Below are 22,693 nucleotides of genomic sequence, written 5' to 3' on the forward strand. Positions count from 1 at the left end.
CTGAGGTAGTTCGTACAGTACAGCCTCCTTTAGTGTATTAAGCACTAAGCAGTAAACAGAGTGCACTCTTGCATAGGCCATATTTTTTTGTAGGGTTGATAGAAAACAGAAGGTATTTGGTCACAATCAGCTACAAAACTGAAAAGCATCTCGTGTTATAAAAGTATAAAATAAATAGAATAATGAAAAATAAAACTTGTGCATTAGGAGAAGCCATTCTTGTTTTGGATTGGTATATAGATGGTTTCTTCTTATTCTGCTCTTTTTCCTGTTGTGGCGGTTAACAAACAGCGTTGCATTACCGCACGCGCCTCCTTCTGGATTGGAGTGGATCGCCTGTGACTGACTCATGTACCGTTACACCCCTAGTTTCTGGGTTTTCTGACATCTTTGTCTCAACTGTCTAGGGAAATTCTTTATAAAAGCCAGAACAAAGGTGAGCTCCCAAGGCAGTAGATTATAGGCATACAGTAGAGATGCTCTGGTGTTCAGAACAGGCTGAGAAGATCCCTTGCGTATTGAAAATCCTGGTCCAGTCCTTGGATACTGGTGACAACTGAACATTATAAGCTACAATATTTATCATCACACAGCCAGGGCCTGTGGAATTTATTCACTGCCAGGACAGAACCGGAGTCCGGCAAATCGAAGGGAAGTTGAAAAATTTGTTTTATGGTTAACAGCAGGAAGTGTGACACCAAGAACTTAATCTGAAATGCAATATATAACACATAATTTGAATTTTATCTTCAAGGAATTCACCTTGGTCATCATCACCATAGTTTGCATACAATCACAAGCAGACACCAAATTCACAAGTTTGCATGTCCACCTAGTCCTTGAAGCAGAATGGTAAACAGATTGTTAAAGGTAAACAAATTTGGCTTGCTGTTCATAATGGAGGGTTCAAGCCTGAAGAACGGCTTGAGCTCCAAGTTCCCCCTTGGACTACTTAACTGAAGTTAAGGTTAAAAAATGATAAGAAAAACTGAGTAATGGTGGTGGAGGGATGCCGGAAGTATTGTCATGGGAGTGAGGTATGCAGCTGGTTATATAAGCTTACATTGTGATTGAGAGGACCAACTTGACAAGCTCCTCCCGAACTCCATTTAAAATGTCCACCAGAATCTAACTTGCTCAACCACAGATGATAAAATACTGGATTCCTGTTACTACTCTCTTCCAGTATCCTTGTTTCGCAACTGTGGCCACAGTTCCATATTTGTGACGGTAAACTATAAACATAGGCTAAGATTAAAACTCTGGTAAGTAGAGAGGTCAAACTGGACTGATCAAACAGAAGCCATCCTCCAGATTTCTTGTATTGCCTCAGCAACCTGTGTAAGTGAAGGAAAGACCCCCAGATGCACAGACCTTTTTATAGGTGCTCTATTGTAAGCATCCTGTCATGCAGTATTACTGTCTGAAATGGGAGCTGGACCAAAGAGACTTGCAGAGTGTGGTCCTGTCAGTGGAACACATTACCAGGGGTGTGCTGTCCAATCTGCCGGATATTTTCACCAAGGTGAGCAGTACTAAGGCCAGTAAAATAATCAACCAGTCACCCATACAGTGGGACCGAATGCTACCACAGCTTTAAGCCATGGTCACACTAGGCTTTGAGTATGCAAAATTACTTTGGACAGCGAAATGGACAGGATATGAAGTAGAGCCCGACCGATATGGGATTTTTGAGACCAATACAGATACCGATTTTAGAGAGGGAAAATTCACCGATTACCGATATGGTGGCCGATGTATTTAATTTTTGAGCTGGAATGAAAACAGACCTTTTCTATGTGGATTTTTCACCGATTTTGCCCCTATATGACTATGCAAAGGTACTCAGAAGGCTGATTTCTTAAATATTTTTTATCAAAGAATATTTGACATTATTATTATACATTGTCAACAAATTCTAGAGAAAATAAGAATAAATAAAAATAAAATAAATAGCTAAATAAACATCAGTATTACTGTTTAGTATCAGTCAAATGTTGACCATTAAAATAAAGAATAAATAAAAATAAAATAAACAGCTAAATAAACATCAGTATTACTGTTTAGTATCAGTCAAATGCTGACTATATTAATACTGCTGAGTCAAGATAAACAGATAAGCAGCGGTGTTGCACCGTATTCTGCTATACAAATTCAAGGGAAACTTTCAACGGTGGAAAACCAGACTTTTAAATATTACATTTTATAAATGCAACGACTGGAATCGTTCGGTTGAAGGGGGTACCAAACTGTGAATCCTGAACAAAACAGTTTGGTGAATACATGTTTACTCATTAGCTTCCACTCAGCTGACAAAGTAGCTACGTGATTAGCTAGATAGCTATAAGCTCGTTGTCATGGAGAGTAAAATGGACATTGTTTATTTTACTTTCCAGCATTGTGTCTCACCAACTACGTAACAACATAGCATGAAATCAACACTCATCGGACACAATCCACCACCGCACCATTGTCTACTGAGCTGCAAAAAGATATTCTGATGTTTACCTTTCAATCTGCTACAATACTGACTGCACTGACAAACTATAGCTGGCTAACAGCAAACAGACGTGAGTGACATGGTTGTCAGGGACAAGGTTAATGTTATATTAGTTATATTGAAAAGGGAAAATGATGGGGTCATTGTTTATTAAGTTTCCAGTATGAACTTCACAAACAAGTTAACTTACCAAGACACCGCTCAACTACGCACTGTCTGCAGAGCCACCATCAGCTCAGAGTCAGCTCTGTAAACAATGGAGTCGGAGCGCACTCTGCTGGAAAAACTATGCTCTGACACCAATTCTAAAGCATTGTTTTCTGCATTATATGTTCTGAAAAAAAGTTTTCATATCGGCGCATATCGGTAAAATATACGCCGATACAGATATATCGGTGAAAGGCTAATATCGGCTGATAATATTGGTTGGCCGATATATCGGTCGGGCACTAATATGAAACAACGCTTGAGGGCTTCTAGCTTTAATAAGTAATAGATCACAAATAATAAATTAAAAATGTTATAATATACCATCTACTAATTGTCCTGCAACAATCAAAACCACTATGAAATATGTATTTCTTTTCAATTTAGCCAAGAGGTCAGTGTGTGATGTTTCAATCTCCTATTGTTCACATGTCTTCTCGTCAGATGAATTTGCAGGTAAAAGTACACCAAACTTGAACTTTGGTGTCCAGCAGAATGCGTAATTTCTTCACATGAACTTTTCCGGTCTCCTGGGTTCAGATGTGTTTGAATGGAGCGCGAAGTCTAGTGTGACCGCACTTTTAGAGCCAATATGGAGAAATTCGTCCCCCAAACCACCTGGATTCACAATAAAGATTATGCATCCTGCTTCACTGGCCATCCATAACTTATGGACATTACAAAATGCAATTTCACACCTCTACACAAACAAATCTACACATACATGTATTTTCTACTGTCTGTCAATTTTGTCTGTTTTCTGTTAAATTTATATCTTGCCCCACTATATACACTACACTCAAAAGTTTGGACACACTTGACTGAATTTATGTTTCTCTCTGATATAAACTCTTATGCTTGAATGTTTGGAATTAGTTCTATTGACAGGTTTTGTGTGCCTATGTATGAATTTCTTTAAAAAATAAAAAGGAATGAGTTACAAAATAGTGAAGAAAAAGAAACCAACAAATGCCCAACATGCAGTACCTGGGAAGTCCTTCAATACTTAATACAGTTAAACTTGAAGCTAAAATATGCATTTTTGGTCACTTTATAATTCTCATACTTCCAATTTGTGCAATTTAAAGTTTTGAAGGGAAGAAACTTTTAGGGGAAGGAAAAGAAAAGAACAGCTTTTAGCGTCATGTTTTACTGTGTTAACACAAGTTAACAAAAATAAGATAGGGGAAGTAGCTACATTAGCGTTAGTGTGTATCTTAGAGAAAGATAGAGAGGGAAATAAAAGTGTGTGTGTGTGTGTGTGTGTGTGAATGACAAATTCATTTGCTAACACATCACAGTTTAATGAGGGCAAATGATGGTCTTTTGAATATTGCTGGAGGTGAAACACACACTGTGAGAAATCTCACCTCAACTCCAAGTGCTTTAAGTATATCACACTTGCACATAGGGCAGGTTCTGTGTTCCAGCAGCCAAGGCTCTATGCAAGAATTATGGAAGAAATGACTGCAAACAGACATAAACACACAAACATAACCAAACACCCACATCAGGACAGGAAAAACAGGGTATTTCTGATTTATAGTGAAAACATTTTTGAATGACTGACTAAGGAGGATGTGGAGAAGAGACATACTTGCATGTAAGAATCGACAACACATCTCCTGGTTTGTACAATTCGATACACACTGCACAGGTATCAGCATCAGGGCCAGTCTCCTGCAAGACAAACACACACATTTTCAATCACTTTACCTACTGACATTATGCTTTCAATAAAAAAAAATGCCTTTTTTTAATCTCCTTTCATTCTGATACCTGTTCGTATAAATTTGCATTATCATTTTCTATAAAACTTCAGTTTCTTTTTCTACATTTTTGTTTTTATGCTTTGGCTCTGCATAATGAGTCCAAAGGTGCTGTACTATGTTTACACACTTCTATGTTATACATGTGGCCTAAAACTGAAAGTTACCACCCACATTGTCAGTTTTTGATTCAAGAAAAATGCAAATTACAATTATAAACCTTCAAGCACTGACAAATACAAACAAAAAGACAACACACAAATATAACCTATTTGCAATAGCACATAAACTGGGAAACACAAACACAGTCAATCAGAAAATACTCATAAAATGACACGCAAAAGCATAAACCTTTATTTTTATTTTATTTTGTCTTTATTTAACCAGGCATGTCATTTCTAAACATTGACAGCCTGGCAAGAGGATTTTGTCCTCTTTAAGGATAGACGGGGGACATTTATGGCAATAATGTGTAAATAAAGATGGACATGCCCAACTACAGAAAATGGACAGATGTACCTGATCCCCCTGTCTCAGAGTGCGGACCTGCAGCTGACCAATTGCCTTTTTTGCTTCAGCCTTCAGTTTTTCCTGTAAAAGAGCAAATAGACAAATAGAGATTCATGTATGCATGTGTGAGATCTGGTGTTTCTGATCTGGTCTCACTGGTTTTTCAGCAAGTGTATGAATATTGTAGAACTGTAATGTGAGTACCTACACTAAACACACACACACACAAAGTGTTTTCTCTGCTCCACAAACACTTGTAACAAAGAGCCTTAAAGATACAGAATATTAAGTAAATATGAAGGGAAAGTTACACATCATTTATGAATAAAAAAAGAACAAATTCAACCTACATTGTGAGAGCTACAGCTGATTAATTTAGTCAATCAATTCACACATACAATGCACTCCATAATCATACAATACAGAATATATTATTACAATATAATGATGTGGTTGGATCACTAGGTTCTCACACTCTGCTTCTAAACCACAGTCACACATGCTGAAACCCTAAATCAATCCATTCCACACTTTCATAATCAAGCAATTAAAAGGAACTTGTTGGCTGGTAATGTTTCAGAATGAAGCACTGTTCCCTTATGAAGGAAATACGCATGCACGCACACACGCACACACACACGTTGCAATGAATAGGAAAGGTTTGAGTAACAGAACTAGACATGCCTGCAGGGCCCCACTGGCCCACCCCAGAGATGCTCACATGAAACATAAAAGTGTGTGTGTACCTGCATATGTTTATTGACTTAAACAGCAAGCAACAACCTTTTCTGAACTGTGTGTGTTAGTATTCTACAGGTAGACTGTCCAATGCGCCCTAACCAATGTTAGCTCTAATTTTTGCTCTAGATTAAAGATGAAGTGTGTAAATTTTTCTGATAAAATACCTTCTTCTATCCCACCTTAATATGCAGAGACAAATATAAGACATTTGTAGGTTAATTTTCTCAAAAACTGTAAACACTGCATCTCTGTGGCACTATAAAAATTCCTTTTTGTTTTGAGCGACCCATCCAGCCTGACACAATAACATTGACTCAACCAATGGCATGAGTTTGGGAAGGGACTATCGATCAACAGCTGACCTGGGGCTTGTTCGGAAGCCTGTTTGAAAACAATGTTTATTTTTGCAATTCCGCTCAGTGGCGCTGGTGGCATAGAAATTACACAGTGTAGTATTAATGTTAAGTGAAATGATCTAGTGGTGGTGCATTACTGTTATTTTTCTGCCTCGTTTCCTCAAGATGACTCGAGTAAACTCAAGATAACTTGTTTCATCAAGGTCACAAGAAGAATAAGCCATGATCGAGAAAAAGTAAAAACATAAGTGGGGTTTAACTTCTGGAAATTGTATGTCCCATGGGTTGATTATTACTAAAACAAACAGATTTCAACTTCGTTTTAACAAGACCTTCATAAAACAGAGTACAAAAACTTTTTATTTTTAAATTGTCTTCTGTAGATTTTACTGTTTAACCTTGTGCGACCCCGCGTCCTAATGCGCGTATTATGTTTTGTACTATACATGTCAGTTCTATACACATAATTTGTTTCATTTAAACCAACTGATCTCAGATCAGGACACTCTGGGCTGTCATTAAAGGGTTAAACTTTCGATACACTGAGTCATGTGACAAAACAATATGGTGCCGATCACAGCAGAGTTTGTTTTTGGGAGAAATACCAACAAAACTACATCTGGTAAGAAACCTAATTAAGTTTTTACACTGAAACATGTTTGAGTCAAAAGACTAGAGTCTTTAGTTTCATCCGATATGCTATTTTGAAAATGTCATTGATTTATTGTGAAATGCCATGATGTTAAAACACAGTGACAGCAGAGGTGGGCTATAGGGCTATTTTCCCCTCAGAAATCCTATATTCACTGTATATTATCACAATGAGAATCAGTGGGTGCATTCAAAAGATGGAGAATGTTGCTTTCAGGAGCTTTACAGAAAATCAGCTGTAATGTCTGTATTGTCTCAAAAACATAAATAACCAACACTTCTGGAAACAAGCAATTTGATTTAAAAAATCTGACTTTCTATAGCTTGGTTTTATTTAAAATTTCACAGCGTAGTCCCGCTGTTCCATTTGAGGACATAAGTTAAGGAAAATTATTTACTCTTCAAAATAATTTTTTTTTGTTTGTTTTTTTTTAAAGTTTATTAGGGGCTACAAGTTACAAATCAAAAAAGGAAATGGAAAATGCACACAGTAGTTGCGACTCGCGCTCGTGTCTCAGGAGGTTAAGTCTTGTCCTAGACCCAGACTTGTATTAAACTATAAAAATCTGTTATACAAATTATTACATGTTTTAAACTAAACAAATAATCTAAACAAAGAGTGAAATAACCCACTTCAATATTTTTCACATTTTTCAAATGGACCCTTTTCAAACTTACGGATTTGGAATGCAGAAGTAAACGACTGCAAGGTAAACTTCGATAGTGGTGAATGGGAGACTACACCAAATGTAATTTTTGCTTACCCATTTTCAAATTTGCCTAAAATCAAAAGAAAAATGGTACTATTATTTTTCTACAACTTTCCAAATTAGGAAAAATATTTAGAGCGATGGATTACGACAGTCAGAAGAGAGATGGCAAGTTCACTGTCACTCTCTCAGCAGCTGTGTTAGAAACCTCATCACATCTGTGGTAACTCGTTTTTCAAAACTAATTCCAGGTTAATATCATACAAAGTATAATGTTATTAATTTACAAATTGCTAATATAAAATAGTAATAAGGCAGAAATGTGTCATCACATTCTGTGAAAAGGGTCCATCAAACTACAACTGTCCCACAGTAGTAATGTCATTTCCATCACACAAAACAACTTTCCCCCTAATAAAAATCTGACAATGAAAAGCATACTAGAGATGAAATATGAGACATGATGTTTGAAGAAAAAGAAAAATTCAAGGTAAATATTACAAGTAAATGTTTGTAGCAGAATGTTTTTATTGGTCTTAGTTGTCAAACAAGCGCTAATTTTGCCAAATTATGCAAAAAGTGGAAAAACTTTATTGAAATGCGTTTCAAATGACTTTATCATTTTATTTCAAAAACATGGAATTCTATTTAACACAAGATATGGTCTAAATGATACTGGTGGAAATTTTAGTTGACTGTTAGTTACGGTGACCAGACTCCTGCTTGTGGAAAACGGGACAGCCCCCTCCCAGCAAAAATGAAATTGACTTATCCTTACCTAGGCGCACATCAATGCGAAGTAGAGGGTGCATCCGCATTTGTAACTGTTGTCAACTTGTACTTTTCGCTGGCAGCAATATTTCTCAGTGTGCGCTTGTCTTTCAAGAGTTGATCGTAAAATGCAGAGCAGTCCAGTCCAAAATTAAGATGTACGAAAAGCATTGCATTCATGACTGTTAGTTGACCATGCTGCGTTCAATAATGAGAACACACGCTCCACAGATGCAGATGTCCCTGGCAGGCATAAAACAAACTCCACGACCTTGGCTAAGACTCCGAAGTTGATGGTCTTGCTCTCCAGCTCATGAAAAACATCTGTCCATCTCTCAGACATGGCTGTCTTGTTCATGTTCCACTCAGTGATGCAACGAGTGACAATGTTTTTTATGCAAGCCCACTCAAAGAGCATGGTTTCGTCAATTAAACTGAGAGCAGGGATTCTGGAGTAGAAGTGTTCGAGGCTGCTCTGAATGTCTTTCCACTCTAGGATGTCTCTCAGTAGGGCCCACTCAAGTTTTTCTGTGTTCTCCAATGAGCGGCTCCAATTTTGGAGGTAATCCACCGATGCTGAATAAAAGTTTCTCACTGTACAAAAGAAATCATCCGCTCGCATGTCACCAGCTTCAACCAGGGCATCCAAATGATTTTTAATGTCAGAGGGTATGAATGATTCCTCCAGCCTGGTCTGCAAGACTTTTCTCAGGTCATGAATGTGCAAAGCTATGACTGTGCACAACAGAATGATAAGCAAAAAGTCAGTCACATGTGTGCACCTTGACAGATTCTGAACTTCGCCTCACACACAAAAAATAAAAATAAAAAATAAAAATAAAAAAAACGCTAACACTTGGTGTGACACACTTACTTTTAGCAGCATCCACATGCTTTTTTGTATGAACATGCTGCGCGATGTCGGTGCGGCCTCCATGGGCGATGGAAAAGCGAGCTCCACAAATCTCACTTTACTAGGCTCTGTCTGTGACTCCTTTTTAAGAAATGTAAACACTTTTCTAAGATCCTCATTAAATGTACATGCACGGCTCCTTGACATTTTTGCAGCTGCAATTTCATCAGTGTGTTCTTTCAAACTGACTCTTCAATCAGTTCACTAACTGGACGTTTATTGATAGGGGATTGTGATTGGGTAATTTAATCCAATCATGTACTTCAAATAACAGTGTGATTTTATTGGTTTTACAAGCTGTATCCTTGGCTACTTTTGATTAGAATACTCAAGTGACTACGAAAGCAGCATAGGCAACAGAGAAATTTTAGGAGAGGGGAAATACAAGACAAAACAATTTTTTCAGAATAAGTCGGGACACTAGAAAAAGTGTTTAAATACGGGACTGTCCCAGGAAAAACGGGACATCTGGCCACCCTACTGTTATTTGACAAATAAAATAAGAGTGTGAAAGATGTTTCAACGAGCCTTTACTTTCCAGAAGTCCACTAAAAGTGACCAAAGTTGAAGAAACACCCAAAGATGCAGCATTTCTTTTGGCTTCCATTTGATTATAAACAGTCATTCTTTTTCCAATTCCTTCGGATCCACTATGAACTTGAAATGATCGCAAATAAGTCATCAAGATTTTTCAGCTGTAGTTCTATACTGAAAATCAATGGAAATGTGGATGGACTCCAGCTGAACTGCTGCCCATTTGATAATCTCCAATTCAAGTAATCTCTAGCTTTTTTTTTTGCCCCATACATATTTATGGTGGACTTTCTTGCAGATTTTCTATTTATCTACCGTGAAGCAAAATTTTGAAGTGCTCAGCCATGTACATGCGCAGCTTTGAGAGACCACTGGTACTGAATCTGACACCAAGACAGTGATATGTGTGTGATAAACTTCCACTAGCACTGCTCATTCTGTGAAAACAACAGTCAAAACAAAAGGATCTGGTTTCTTCTCATTTCAAAAAGCCCATATCACAATCTTTATTCACTAAACATATTCAGTCTGGCATTGGGATGGACCAAAGTGAAAGGCTGTTTGTTAATGTCAAGACAGTTAATAATCAGAGCAGAAATGTTGATCAAGGGAAAGTTGGCTCAGGTGCTGCTTTTAATTAATTAGGCTTTACATAAGGGGGCTGAAATTCACCAAAATGCTGGAAGTTAATGTTGGTTTAAGGGACTCAGTTCTATATATGTTGGCTTGGTGTATTAGATACTTAAAATGAAAACAACAGAAAACAATAAGAGAAGTAGTACTACACTGCATTACACTCTTTAGAAACAAATATGTAGATACATAATTATTTTATAATACATTAAAAGTGCTAAAGCTCATTATCACTTTGAGTTAATTCTGCAGGATAAAAGTATTATGTAGTAAATATTTATTATGTCAAATAAACCACATGAATTTCCTAGAGGAACCACTCTTCTGAGAAGTAGACTGAAAGCAAGTTTACATAAACATTACCATAATCCTATCCAATGCAGCCACAAGTCAGCTCTATGCCTTTTCAGTTCAGTTCTTAGTGACAAACACAAACATGCTCTCTCTGTTCGACTGTCTCACTAGCACTGACAACCTGTTTTATCTATCAACCTGTTTCACCAGCACAGATCTACATTTGACTGTTCGCCCGCAGCACAAATTAAATCTAAAACTATTGACAGTCCACCATCTCTGTACACCCTATATTCAAATAAATGGGTATATCTTATTTCAGTGGGTTTCTTCCAGCTGTTCCTGATTCTGCTGTGGACCTATGCCCAGTCTTCAGACATGCATGTAGTCACAGAGTGAATACGTATCTTATGTTTCGAAGATAATATGGCTTGAAGTGAGAAAAAATTCCATGACTAACACTATCATGAATAAGAATCACAACAAAACAATCCTTGTGATAGCAAGTCAGTTCTGAGTCAGTGTGAAGTTGGCAGTGATTCTTTATTACTAGAGGTAGCAGAAACCCAATCAGTTAAGATGTGTAAGTGGCACCGACGCCCTATTAAGAAAAGCCTCTATAAATCTAGTTATTACTTTGAAACCCTATACCTTCCACATTACTCCTCTTCAATGCAGGACACAACTTTTTCCCTCAATATAGAACTTGTCATTTCCAGGAGCAAATACATGCAAACCAAATAGAGCAAGTTCAACAGGGGCTTTGTTTATAACTCAACATATTTTTCTATTTGAATTATTGTCATATGCTTTTATCATTTTGATCCTCTGTCCCACAAGAAAAGTAACAAACCATTTGAACAGGTACTTGTCAAGCACGGTCAAATAAGCAAAAGCATTCTAATTTATTTTAGCTCTAGTATGCTTGTATACTCACTTTATTTCCCTAAAAAAAAGCTTCTTTCTTTTTTTACATTGGAATTTCCCCTGTAAAAAGTCTGTAAGTGTGTGTGATCTCTGATGATAGTACGAGTACCTGGTTGTGAATTTAGTTCAACTTTATCCAAAACCAAACATTCTCTTTATACTAAACTTATGCTGCATTCACGTGCTATCGGAATTATCGTAAATAGGAGTTTCCCCACTATGAAGTTGCACATGAATGACCCCTCAAGTCGTAATTATGACTAGGAAACTCTGAGAGAGCACTAATGCGAGCTGTCATCTGCTCATGAGATAGTGGCCATCCGGAGGGGATTTCAGACATATGGTGTTTGAAAGACTCGGAAAGCAGCTCAGAAAACTTTTCAATGAGAGTTACGGATGGAACGGAGAGCAGGCGCGTTCCCGTGAAGGGTGATGGAAGAGTGCAGCGTGCGTCTGCATGCAAGACAGCCATTACAGCAGTGCATGTGAGAGAAAACAATGCCGAGGGTTGTACACTGGTAAAGAAACTAGCTTTTGCAATGTATTGCTTGAATTAATCAACTTTATCAAACGTAACAGCCATTCATGCTCTAGTGAGATGTGTTACATAAATGCTTGATGTGTAGTTTAAGTGCTAAGAAACAGAGACACACTCATGTAAAGACAAATAAAGTCCCAAAGATGTAACATAACTTCACATTTCTCAACTCGAAGAGCCTTGGATGAGTGCATGTTCGAAATATGATGGTTTAATTTAATTATCTGTTGGCTGTGTTTATTAGTCTTGTAAATTTGCCGTTCAGGTAGATGCTCATGTTCCAATGGAATGACTGGCACAATGCCAGAATGGCCACTGTATGCCAGCGCAGCTTTTAACACGATCCACTTGTTTAAAATTCCCTAAATTATATTAACATTTACTATTCAACTTTATTTCGCTATTAATCATCATCTACATGATTACAGCTCTGTGGAAATTAATTATCTCCGCGACACCGTTCGAGCAAAAGTTTCATGTAAACGCATAGACATTCATGGGGCAAAATACTCATGTCACAATGAACATGTCTAAAATAGTTTTGTGTCGGGTGACAGTGAGAGCATTGATGAGATTTGCGTGTCATTTGCTGCAAGATAAGCTGCAGCTGTGCTGCTCAATGTAAAACAAAAATGTGAGCTCTGTCAGCAGGTATTTTGTGAAGCAGCTGCTATAATCTAGAGGCCGACAAAACATTATTAATAATTCTGATGCCATTCGGGATGGACTCTGTAATTGCAGCGATGTATTTATTGTTTTTTACTTTCCTGAGAATACTTAATCCTGCTAACAATTTGTCTTCAGCCTATTAAACAACACCTAAACCTTTAAACTGAAGACCTAGTTTAAAATGGAAGATTACAGTCATGCAATGACTCCCTTGTCGTTTATTTATGTTCTCCGTTTGAAATCAGACGTTGTCAATTTAACTGATCTATTATTGTTGTTGTTGTTGTAATTATTATATAAAAAACATGGTATGTGATTATTATTGTAATATAAACATTTTTGCAAATGTTTTCTCCGTTGAATATTTTCTCTGTAAAATAAAGATGAAATAAAAAATAAATTAAATGGGGGACTTCCGGCTGAGCATGCGAGTGAGAAGACACGCATAAAGTGAGCTACCGAGCATTTTGTCTTTCAATTATATCTTTTAGGCTACCTGAAGCTTTTAACACACTTGGTGGTTTCTTTTTTTAAAATTACTCATTCTAAGATTGTAGCTTGGAAAGATTTATGGTTTCTGAAAGGCAACGGAAACTTAAAACATAAGCGACCATGACAGAGAGTCATGGCGACAAGCCGTCGTTGGATCTGGAAAATCTCCGTGCCACTCTGATCTCCGAGCTATCATCTACCATCGCAGAACAGGTAAAAGCAGCCATTGACTTGCTCTTGCCCCAGTTGTTGCGTCTTTTGAGAGTTTTAAATCGAGCATCGAGTCACAAGGACGGCACATTGACGAGCTTAATCAGCACTTGAACGACTACAGCGACCACATCGTAGCACTGGAACAGACGATGCTAAAGTTGAATTCGGCTAACAAACAACTCACCGACAAAGTGGAGGACTTGGAGTCGCGCTCTCGGCATTGCAATCTTCGGGTCATCGGCATCCCAGGGCGAGCAGAAGGGAGCGATCCGGTTACATTTATGTCACAATTTTTCCAGGATGTGCTCGGATCAGAAATCTTTCCAATTGCCCCGCTGCTGGATAGAGCGCACCGTATTGGCCCTGCGCCTTCAGCTGACCGGGAGAATCAAAGGCCTAGAGTGATGATCGTGCGGTTTCACAACTTTAACGACAAAGAAATGACTGTTCGGCATGGGAATTGTAACCAACTCTTCTATCAGAGCCGTAAGGTCTTCATTTTCCCTGATTTCAACTCCAGCGTCGCTAAGAGGAGGGCGGCATTTACAGCTGTGAGAAACGGCCTGCGTGAGAAGAATGTGCAGTTCTCTCTTAGATTCCCTGCTCGCCTGCTGATTAACCTCTGTGATGAGAAGCTTCATTTCGACTGCCCCAAAGAAGCACAGCGATGGTTTAACGAACGGTATTCAACATCCTAGGTATCTTGTAGAGATAATTATGCAAAGGTCACCATTTTATAAGCAATTGTACTCTGATAACTGATAACTGTTAACCGAGTGTGTTTAGGCAAATATATGTTTTCATGTCGCCTGAAGTGAATGTTCTCTGTTACTCCATATGTTCAGGAATGACTTCATGCAACATAGATGCGAATAGATATGGTTTACGAGCATCGGATGTTCCAGAGTTTTGGTGTTCTGCCTCCATTGTTTGGGAATGGAGAGAGGAAATTGAATGATGTTCAGGTTAGGGTGAGGGGAAGGATGGTGGGTGGTTTTTCCCCAATTTATTTATTAACCCCCTTTTTTTCATTCGCTTGTGGCCTCCTCTCTACTTCTAAATTAACCTAACTTGATGGACAATACCAGAAGCTCAGTTAGATTCTTGAGTTGGAATGTGAAAGGACTGAATGGTCCCATTAAAAGATCCAAAATTTTGACACATTTAAAACTACAAAAACCTGATGTTGTATTCCTCCAGGAAACTCATCTGCACCTCAAGGATCAATGCAGACTCCAAACTCGCTGTACATCACATATGTTTCATTCCAACTTTGATTCCAGGTCTAGAGGAGTTGCCATTTTGATTAATAAGACTGTGCCTTTTTCTATTGACAGTGTTATTTCTGATGTGAATGGTAGATATGTAATTGCGAAAGGGGAAATTTCACAAACAACAGTAGTCTTGGTAAATGTATATGCCTCAAACTTTGATAATACTCTCTTTGCTCAGAATTTGTTGTCAAAGATCCCAGCTCTAAACACACATCTTTTGATATTTGGGGGAGATTTAAACTGTGTTATTGATCCAGATTTGGATAAATCAAGTACTGTTATGAAAGTTCCCTCTGCTTTGAGTTTATGGTTCAGAATGGTTACATTGACCCATGGAGACACTTTAATCCCACAGCGAGACAATATTCATTCTGCTCATATGTCCATCAATCTTTCTCTCATATAGATACATTTTTTTATCAATAGTTTTCTAATTCCTCAGATTGTAAACTCTGAATATCTGCCCATTGTTATTTCAGACCATGCCCCTCTAAGTTTTGACATTCTTTTATTTTCATATTGCACTCCTCGACCGCCCTGGAGGTTCAATTCTTTGCTTCTATCTGATTCAGCATTTTGTGAATATATTTCTAATTCAGTAGATGATTTTCTCCTTACTAACAGGACTGATTCAATCTCTTATTCCTTACTTTGGGAAACTTTGAAGGCTTTTTTAAAAGGACAGATAATCTCTTACTCTGCATATGTTAATTAAGAACGGAGGAATAGGATTAAAAAGTTATCTGACAATATTCAAGCTTTAGATGACCAATGTGCTCATAACCTGACTCCTGAGCTACATAAAGGCTTAATTTGCAGGCAGAATTCAATCTGTTATCCACAGGTGAGGCAGAGAGACTTTTGTTACATACGCGTGGCAATTACTATGAATATGGGGATAAGGTCGGTCAACTCCTGGCCCACCAGGCGGCCTTCCGAATTTTATAAGAAATTTCATGCTAAATTGGCCCCACTTCTTTTGTCTGCATTTGAGGAATCCTTAGAGCTAGGTATGTTGCCCCCAACATTGAGACAAGCATCTATAACACTACTGCTTAAAGATGGGAAGGACCCAACCTTATGTAACTCATTCAGACTAGCCTCCTCAATGTTGATGTTAAGATTTTAGCCAAACTTTTGGCCTCTCGTTTAGAAGCAATACATCCTAGTATTATCTCAGAGGAACAAACCAGATTTATAAAAGGACGGTATTCATTTTCTAATATCCATACACTTTTTAATATTTTATACTCAAGACAAAACAGTAGCTCCTCTGAGGTGATCATTTCGTTAGATGCCGAAAAGGCATTTGATAGGATAGAATGGGTTTATCTTTTTAGGGTACTGGAGGAGTTCGGTTTTGGGGATGGATTGATTTTATGGGTACATTTATTATATGCTGACCCTCAAGCTTCAATTTATACTAACAATGTTAAATCTGAATATTTTACTTTATCACGGGGTACGCGCCAGGGATGCCCCCTATCCCAATTACTTTTTGCCATAGCTATTGAGCCCCTTTCAATAATGCTTAGAACACTTCCTGTATTTCAGGGTATAATCCACAAGGGAATTGAACATAAATTAGCCTTATACGCTGACGACTTATTACTCTACGTTACCGATCCAATTGTATCTATTCCTGAGATAGTACGTCTATTAGATGATTTTGGGAAATGTTCTGGGTATAAACTGAACTTACAAAGGAGTTAATGTTTATCCATAGATCAATCTGGCCAAAAACTAAAACAGAATGACATACCTTTCCACTTGGAGAGTTCTAAATTCAAGTATCTTGGTGTTAATGTTACCCTTTCTTATTCTGCCTTAAAGGCAGCAAATTTTACACCTTTAGTTTCAAACATGAAGTCAGCTTTTTTAATATGGGCAGCTCTTCCATTATCTCCACTAGGTAGGATAAACGCTGTAAAAATTCTCCCAAAATGTCTTTACCTCTTTCAAGCTATTCCTTTGTTTCTACCCAAATCTTTCTTCAAGAATATAGACCAGTTAATCTCCTCTTTTATATGGGCAGGGAAAACTCCTAGTGTTTCCAAAATTTTGCTCCAAAAAAGTCGACTAAGTGGAGGGCTTTCCTTGCCCAACTTTATGTATTATTATTGGGTGGCAAATATTCAGAAATTGGTGTTCTGGGTACAGGCCTCCTCTTTGCCATGGTGCCACTTAGAAGCTAAGTCTTGTATTTCAACATCTCTCCCTACTATGGTGTTCTCTTCTCTCCCTTTGTCCCTTTCACATTACACAGATAACCCAATAGTATGCTCCTCTCTCAAAATATTCTTTCAATTTCGGCATCATTTTAAATTTACCTCGGCATCAACCATGGCTCCTATATGTAATAATCATCATCTCTTTCCTCCTCCCTTTTCAGATTCCGTATTCTCTTTCTGGGAAAAGAAAGGTCTGAAATGCTTTGAAGATCTTTTCATTAATAATGTGTTTGCAAATTTTTCTGAATTATCCTCATCATTTAATCTGCTTCCCTCTCACCTATTTCGTTATTTTCAAATTAGGCACTGTGCCTCCTCTCTGTTCTCCGGGTTTCCCTCTCTGCCTACAAAGTCTACAAAGTAAACTGAATCCTCGTATGGGTGGGATTATCTCAAAGATATATGCAGTTATCTTGTCAAAGGATAATTCTTACAGCATTAAAACTATCAGGGCTTGGAAAGAGGAACTTGACTTAGAGTTTGAGGATGACTACTGGAGTTGAGTATTAGACAATGTACGTACCACCACTTCGTGTGCTAGACTTAGCTTTATACAATTTAAAACGATTTACAGAGCTCATCTCTCGAAGACAAAACTTTCTCAAATATATACCAATGTTTCAGATTTGTGTGATAAATGTAAACTTTCACCATGTAACCTTAGCCATATGTTTGTATTTTGTTCCAAGTTGCAAAACTTTTGGAATTCTTTCTTTACAATATTTTCTGATGTCCTAGGGGTCAAGTTAGTTGTTTGACCTTTGATTACAGTCTATGGTGTTTCATCTCAGTCTCAGCCTTTAAGCCGTAGACAGGCCGACGCCGTGGCTTTTGCATCCCTTCTCGCTAGGTGCAGAATACTGTTATCTTGGACCTCCCCACAACCCCCTTCTATTTCAGTTTGGCTCAAAGATTTGGCCTTTTTTTTTTAAACTTGAAAAAATTAAGTACAATATCAGAGGTAGGGGGGAATCTTTCTTTGGAAAAATGGCAACAATTTATAAAATGTTTTAATGATATACAAACATTGGACGTGGATTGAGTGGAGGTATATACTGTATATATGTATACCTTTTTTTTATCATTTCAATTATGCAAGTATGTTTGATTGTATGTAGATGTGTGTGTATAATATATATACAGGTGCATCTCAAATTAGAATGTCGTGGAAAAGTTCATTTATTTCAGTAATTCAACTCAAATTGTGAAACTCGTGTATTAAATAAATTCAATGCACACAGACTGAAGTAGTTTAAGTCTTTGGTTCTTTTAATTGTGATGATTTTGGCTCACATTTAACAAAAACCCACCAATTCACTATCTCAAAAAATTAGAATACATCATAAGACCAATAAAAAAAACATTTTTAGTGAATTGTTGGCCTTCTGGAAAGTATGTTCATTTACTGTATATGTACTCAGTACTTGGTAGGGGCTCCTTTTGCTTTAATTACTGCCTCAATTCGGCGTGGCATGGAGGTGATCAGTTTGTGGCACTGCTGAGGTGGTATGGAAGCCCAGGTTTCTTTGACAGTGGCCTTCAGCTCATCTGCATTTTTTGGTCTCTTGTTTCTCATTTTCCTCTTGACAATACCCCATAGATTCTTTATGGGGTTCAGGTCTGGTGAGTTTGCTGGCCAGTCAAGCACACCAACACCATGGTCATTTAACCAACTTTTGGTGATTTTGGCAGTGTGGGCAGGTGCCAAATCCTGCTGGAAAATGAAATCAGCATCTTTAAAAAGCTGGTCAGCAGAAGGAAGCCTGAAGTGCTCCAAAATGTCTTGGTAAACGGGTGCAGTGACTTTGGTTTTCAAAAAACACAATGGACCAACACCAGCAGATGACATTGCACCCCAAATCATCACAGACTGTGGAAACTTAACACTGGACTTCAAGCAACTTGGGCTATGAGCTTCTTCACCCTTCCTCCAGACTCTAGGACCTTGGTTTCCAAATGAAATACGAAACTTGCTCTCATCTGAAAAGAGGACTTTGGAACACTGGGCAACAGTCCAGTTCTTCTTCTCCTTAGCCCAGGTAAGACGCCTCTGACGTTGTCTGTGGTTCAGGAGTGGCTTGACAAGAGGAATACGACAACTGTAGCCAAATTCCTTGACATGTTTGTGTGTGGTGGCTCTTGATGCCTTGACCCCAGCCTCAGTCCATTCCTTGTGAAGTTCACGCAAATTCTTGAATCGATTTTGCTTGACAATCATAAGGCTGCGGTTCTCTCAGTTGGTTGTGCATCTTTTTCTTCCACACTTTTTCCTTCCACTCAACTTTCTGTTAACATGCTTGGATACAGCACTCTGTGAACAGCCAGCTTCTTTGGCAATTAATGTTTGTGGCTTACCCTCCTTGTGAAGGGTGTCAATGATTGTCTTCTGGACAACTGTCAGATCAGCAGTCTTCCCCATGATTGTGTAGCCTAGTGAACCAAACTGAGAGACCATTTTGAAGGCTCAGGAAAACTTTGCAGGTGTTTTGAGTTGATTAGCTGATTGGCATGTCACCATATTCTAATTTTTTGAGATAGTGAATTGGTGGGTTTTTGTTAAATGTGAGCCAAAATCATCACAATTAAAAGAACCAAAGACTTAAACTACTTCAGTCTGTGTGCACTGAATTTATTTAATACACGAGTTTCACAATTTGAGTTGAATTACTGAAATAAATGAACTTTTCCACGACATTCTAATTTATTGAGATGCACCTGTATATATATATATATATATATATAATATATATATATATATACACACACACACACACACACACACACACACACACACACACACACACACACACACACACACACGTATGTAAGTCCTGTTGTTCTGATTGGGGATTGCTCTTTTGGGGCTGGGTAGGGTTGTATATGGTGGGTGGTGTGGTATAAAATGTAAAAATGCAATTTGCAATGATAAAAATTCTATGAAAAAAAAACAAACAATTTAAATGAATAAAAACAAAATAGGTTCTAGGGGGCCCAGGTTGCTCAGCAAGTAATGACGCTGACTACCACACCTGGAGTCCCAAGTTCGAATCTAGGGCGTGCTGAGTGATCCAGTCGTGCTTCCTAAACAACCAAATGGCCCGGTTGCTAGGGTGGGTAGAGTCAAGTTGGGTTAACCTCCTAATGGTCACTATAATGTGGTTCTCGCTCTCCGTGGGGCGTGGTGAGTTGTGCATGCATGCTGCAAAGAATAGCTTGAAGCCTCCACAGGCGCTATGTCTCCGCGGTACATGATAAGATGCTGATATTGGATTGTCTGTCTTAGACATGGAGGCAACTGAGATTCGTCCTCCGCCACCCGGACTGAGGCAAGCCACCACGAGGACTTAGAACACATTGAGAATTGGGCATGCCAAATTGGGGAGAAATGGGGAGAAAAATTAAAAAAAATAAAAAAATAAAATAGGTTCTACGTATCAGTTATCAGATATGTAAGCATACAAATAATCGTTATCATATCGGTTTTAAAAAAATCAATATCGGTCGATCTCTACTAATGCAGCTGCACATGTCTCATTTAAATCACACATGTAACTCATTTAATATTTGTATATTCTAAAATATTGTCTACTGATTTGCTGAATTGTTAATCATTCGATTTTTAAGTTTAAATCGATTATTGACCAACACTAACGATTCTCAATTAAAAAAATCATATTTCAAGATCAATGCATATGAATCGGCAGGATTAGTAATCTATGCATTGAAAAAACGAGTGAATCGTTAAACCCCTAATAATTTATCATACAGAGTCGATCTTGTGGATTTTAAGTTTTTTTTGTCTCTGTAAAGTGCGCTTTAAGAGACATGGGGGAGTGACTTCATTTCATCAGAGATGTCACTTCAATTACAGCTGATTCAGCATCTGTTAGTGATCTGTTACCCAGAACATAACCTGCCACGGAGCAGGTTAGCCATGGAGCTCAAGTTACTATGGTGATCAGTAGCAGATCACGGCATAGGTGATGGGGAAAAGGTGTCCCGAACTGTGCCGCCCCGCCCTGGCTCGCGATGGGAGAAAGGTGCCCCAAATCATGCCACCCCCATGCCCGGAAGATTGTGATGTGAGAAACCTGCCCCAAATCGAGCCACCCCACCCCCGCAGAGAGCTCACAAGATCATGATGGGGGAAAGGTGCCCTGAGTATTTCCTTACAGCCTTAAATAATTATGGCTACTACTGTAAAAATTCATAAATTAATATGAGATCTCCTTCATACAGTAGTCACTTTCACACTTACAACCTTTTCCAGAAAATGATCTGCAATTTTCAGTTTACAGGTCATGTGTGAAAATGCCCCTCTTCTAAAATACCAGTCACTTTTTCATCTCCATAATGAGACTCAGAACAGAGAGGCTGCAACATCAACAACAGTGCACCCGCACATCCATGTTTGTTTACATCTGTCATGCTTATCATAGAACGGGGGTGTGTTTCCACGGGGGTTTGTAATCGGATCAACTTCACAGGAGTGATCCTCAGTCGTTTAGTGCGTGGTGTCCAGTTTTTTCTATATCCATTACATAGTCAGTAAGTGTGCGATACCTAGTATTTTTAGATATAAAATATTCTGTTCATATTTTAGAAGAGGCGTAGTGTAATACAGCCTAAAAGTGCTTCTCTTTGTCCAAGTGGATGAAGAAATATGTCGACTGAAAAAATAATTACATCTCAGAGTTAAACGGTATTTTGCTGCTGATGTGTGAATAGTCGCAAAATGGAATAAAGACAGAAACCACTGCATGTGTGAATAGCAGTGTACATTTACCAGTTTACATTTACCCCATTTACCAAAGAGGCTATAAAAGATCTCCTTCATAAAGTGTTAATCGCTTTGAGAATTTGTAATTATGTTTATTTTTATTCTTTTTTTTATTTTTTTATCAATCATATTTATTTCTCATAATAGTGCTGTCTATTACCCAAGTTACCACAGTTCTTTTGTAATAGCAATTCAACTATGGTACTTTGGCAGAAACAACAGTAAGGACTGACATTTAAAGGTGCACTAAATATTTTTTGCTCATTAAAAACATTTTACTTCTAAAGAAATGAATAGTAATTTCGAAACATATGTATAGAATCCTGAGCACTCATATGAGATGAAGACTCCAATCATATCAGTAACCTTATAAAAGCAGTTTTATTATACATGAAGAAGGTCCTCTCATGGGGGCGGCCATGTTAAGATCACATGACCAGCCAAATACCTCTTGCTCAATCTTAGTAACCACCTTGTTATTGGACACTCATGGATTTAATTAATAATGGCTAATTCTAAATAGTGGATTTCTACAATAACATCGGTATGTGAAAACTAAGTGCATGTCAATGTGTCACTAAGTCCAAAAAAATTACTGAGTGCACCTTTAAACTCCACCAAAACAGCAGCTATCCGTGTGCAGATCCAGTGATGTTGTACCTGTTTGCGGTTCTGCTGTCTGAGGCTGTTCAGTCTTCGTGCGGAGTAGAAGATGAAGTATCCAACCGTTGCCGCGGTTACGATGAAGAAGCAGATGGAGACGAAAAACACGGAATAGTGGCTCATCCAGGGACCGTGCTGCTTCCCGACCTCTATTGCTATGGCAACAGGCACGCCTTGCTTCAGCAGCTGAACCAGCTCCAGCCCACGGATGTACCCAATCATAACGGCAACGATGCTAGTGCCTAGAGACAAACACAGAGCAGACGCTAATGAAAACAAACGCAGGACGCATGCGCGCACCAAAACACGCCAGCGCG

General features: G+C 38.2%; 1 protein-coding gene across 2 annotated transcripts in view; it reads right to left on the bottom strand.

The window, feature by feature from the left end:
* Window positions 1-22,693, bottom strand: part of LOC127432970 (E3 ubiquitin-protein ligase RNF128-like) — a 28,662-nt gene that overhangs the window by 4,759 nt on the left and 1,210 nt on the right. For both annotated transcript variants that reach the window (XM_051684525.1, XM_051684534.1), the window contains exons 2-5: window positions 22,374-22,618; window positions 4,996-5,067; window positions 4,305-4,387; window positions 4,078-4,174 (exon numbers count right to left, since the gene is read on the bottom strand). In XM_051684525.1, coding sequence (XP_051540485.1) covers window positions 4,078-4,174; window positions 4,305-4,387; window positions 4,996-5,067; window positions 22,374-22,618 — 497 coding nt within the window. The remainder of the gene's footprint in view (window positions 1-4,077; window positions 4,175-4,304; window positions 4,388-4,995; window positions 5,068-22,373; window positions 22,619-22,693) is intronic.

The sequence above is a fragment of the Myxocyprinus asiaticus genome, chromosome 4, assembly GCF_019703515.2.
Source record: "Myxocyprinus asiaticus isolate MX2 ecotype Aquarium Trade chromosome 4, UBuf_Myxa_2, whole genome shotgun sequence".
NCBI lineage: Eukaryota > Metazoa > Chordata > Actinopteri > Cypriniformes > Catostomidae > Myxocyprinus > Myxocyprinus asiaticus.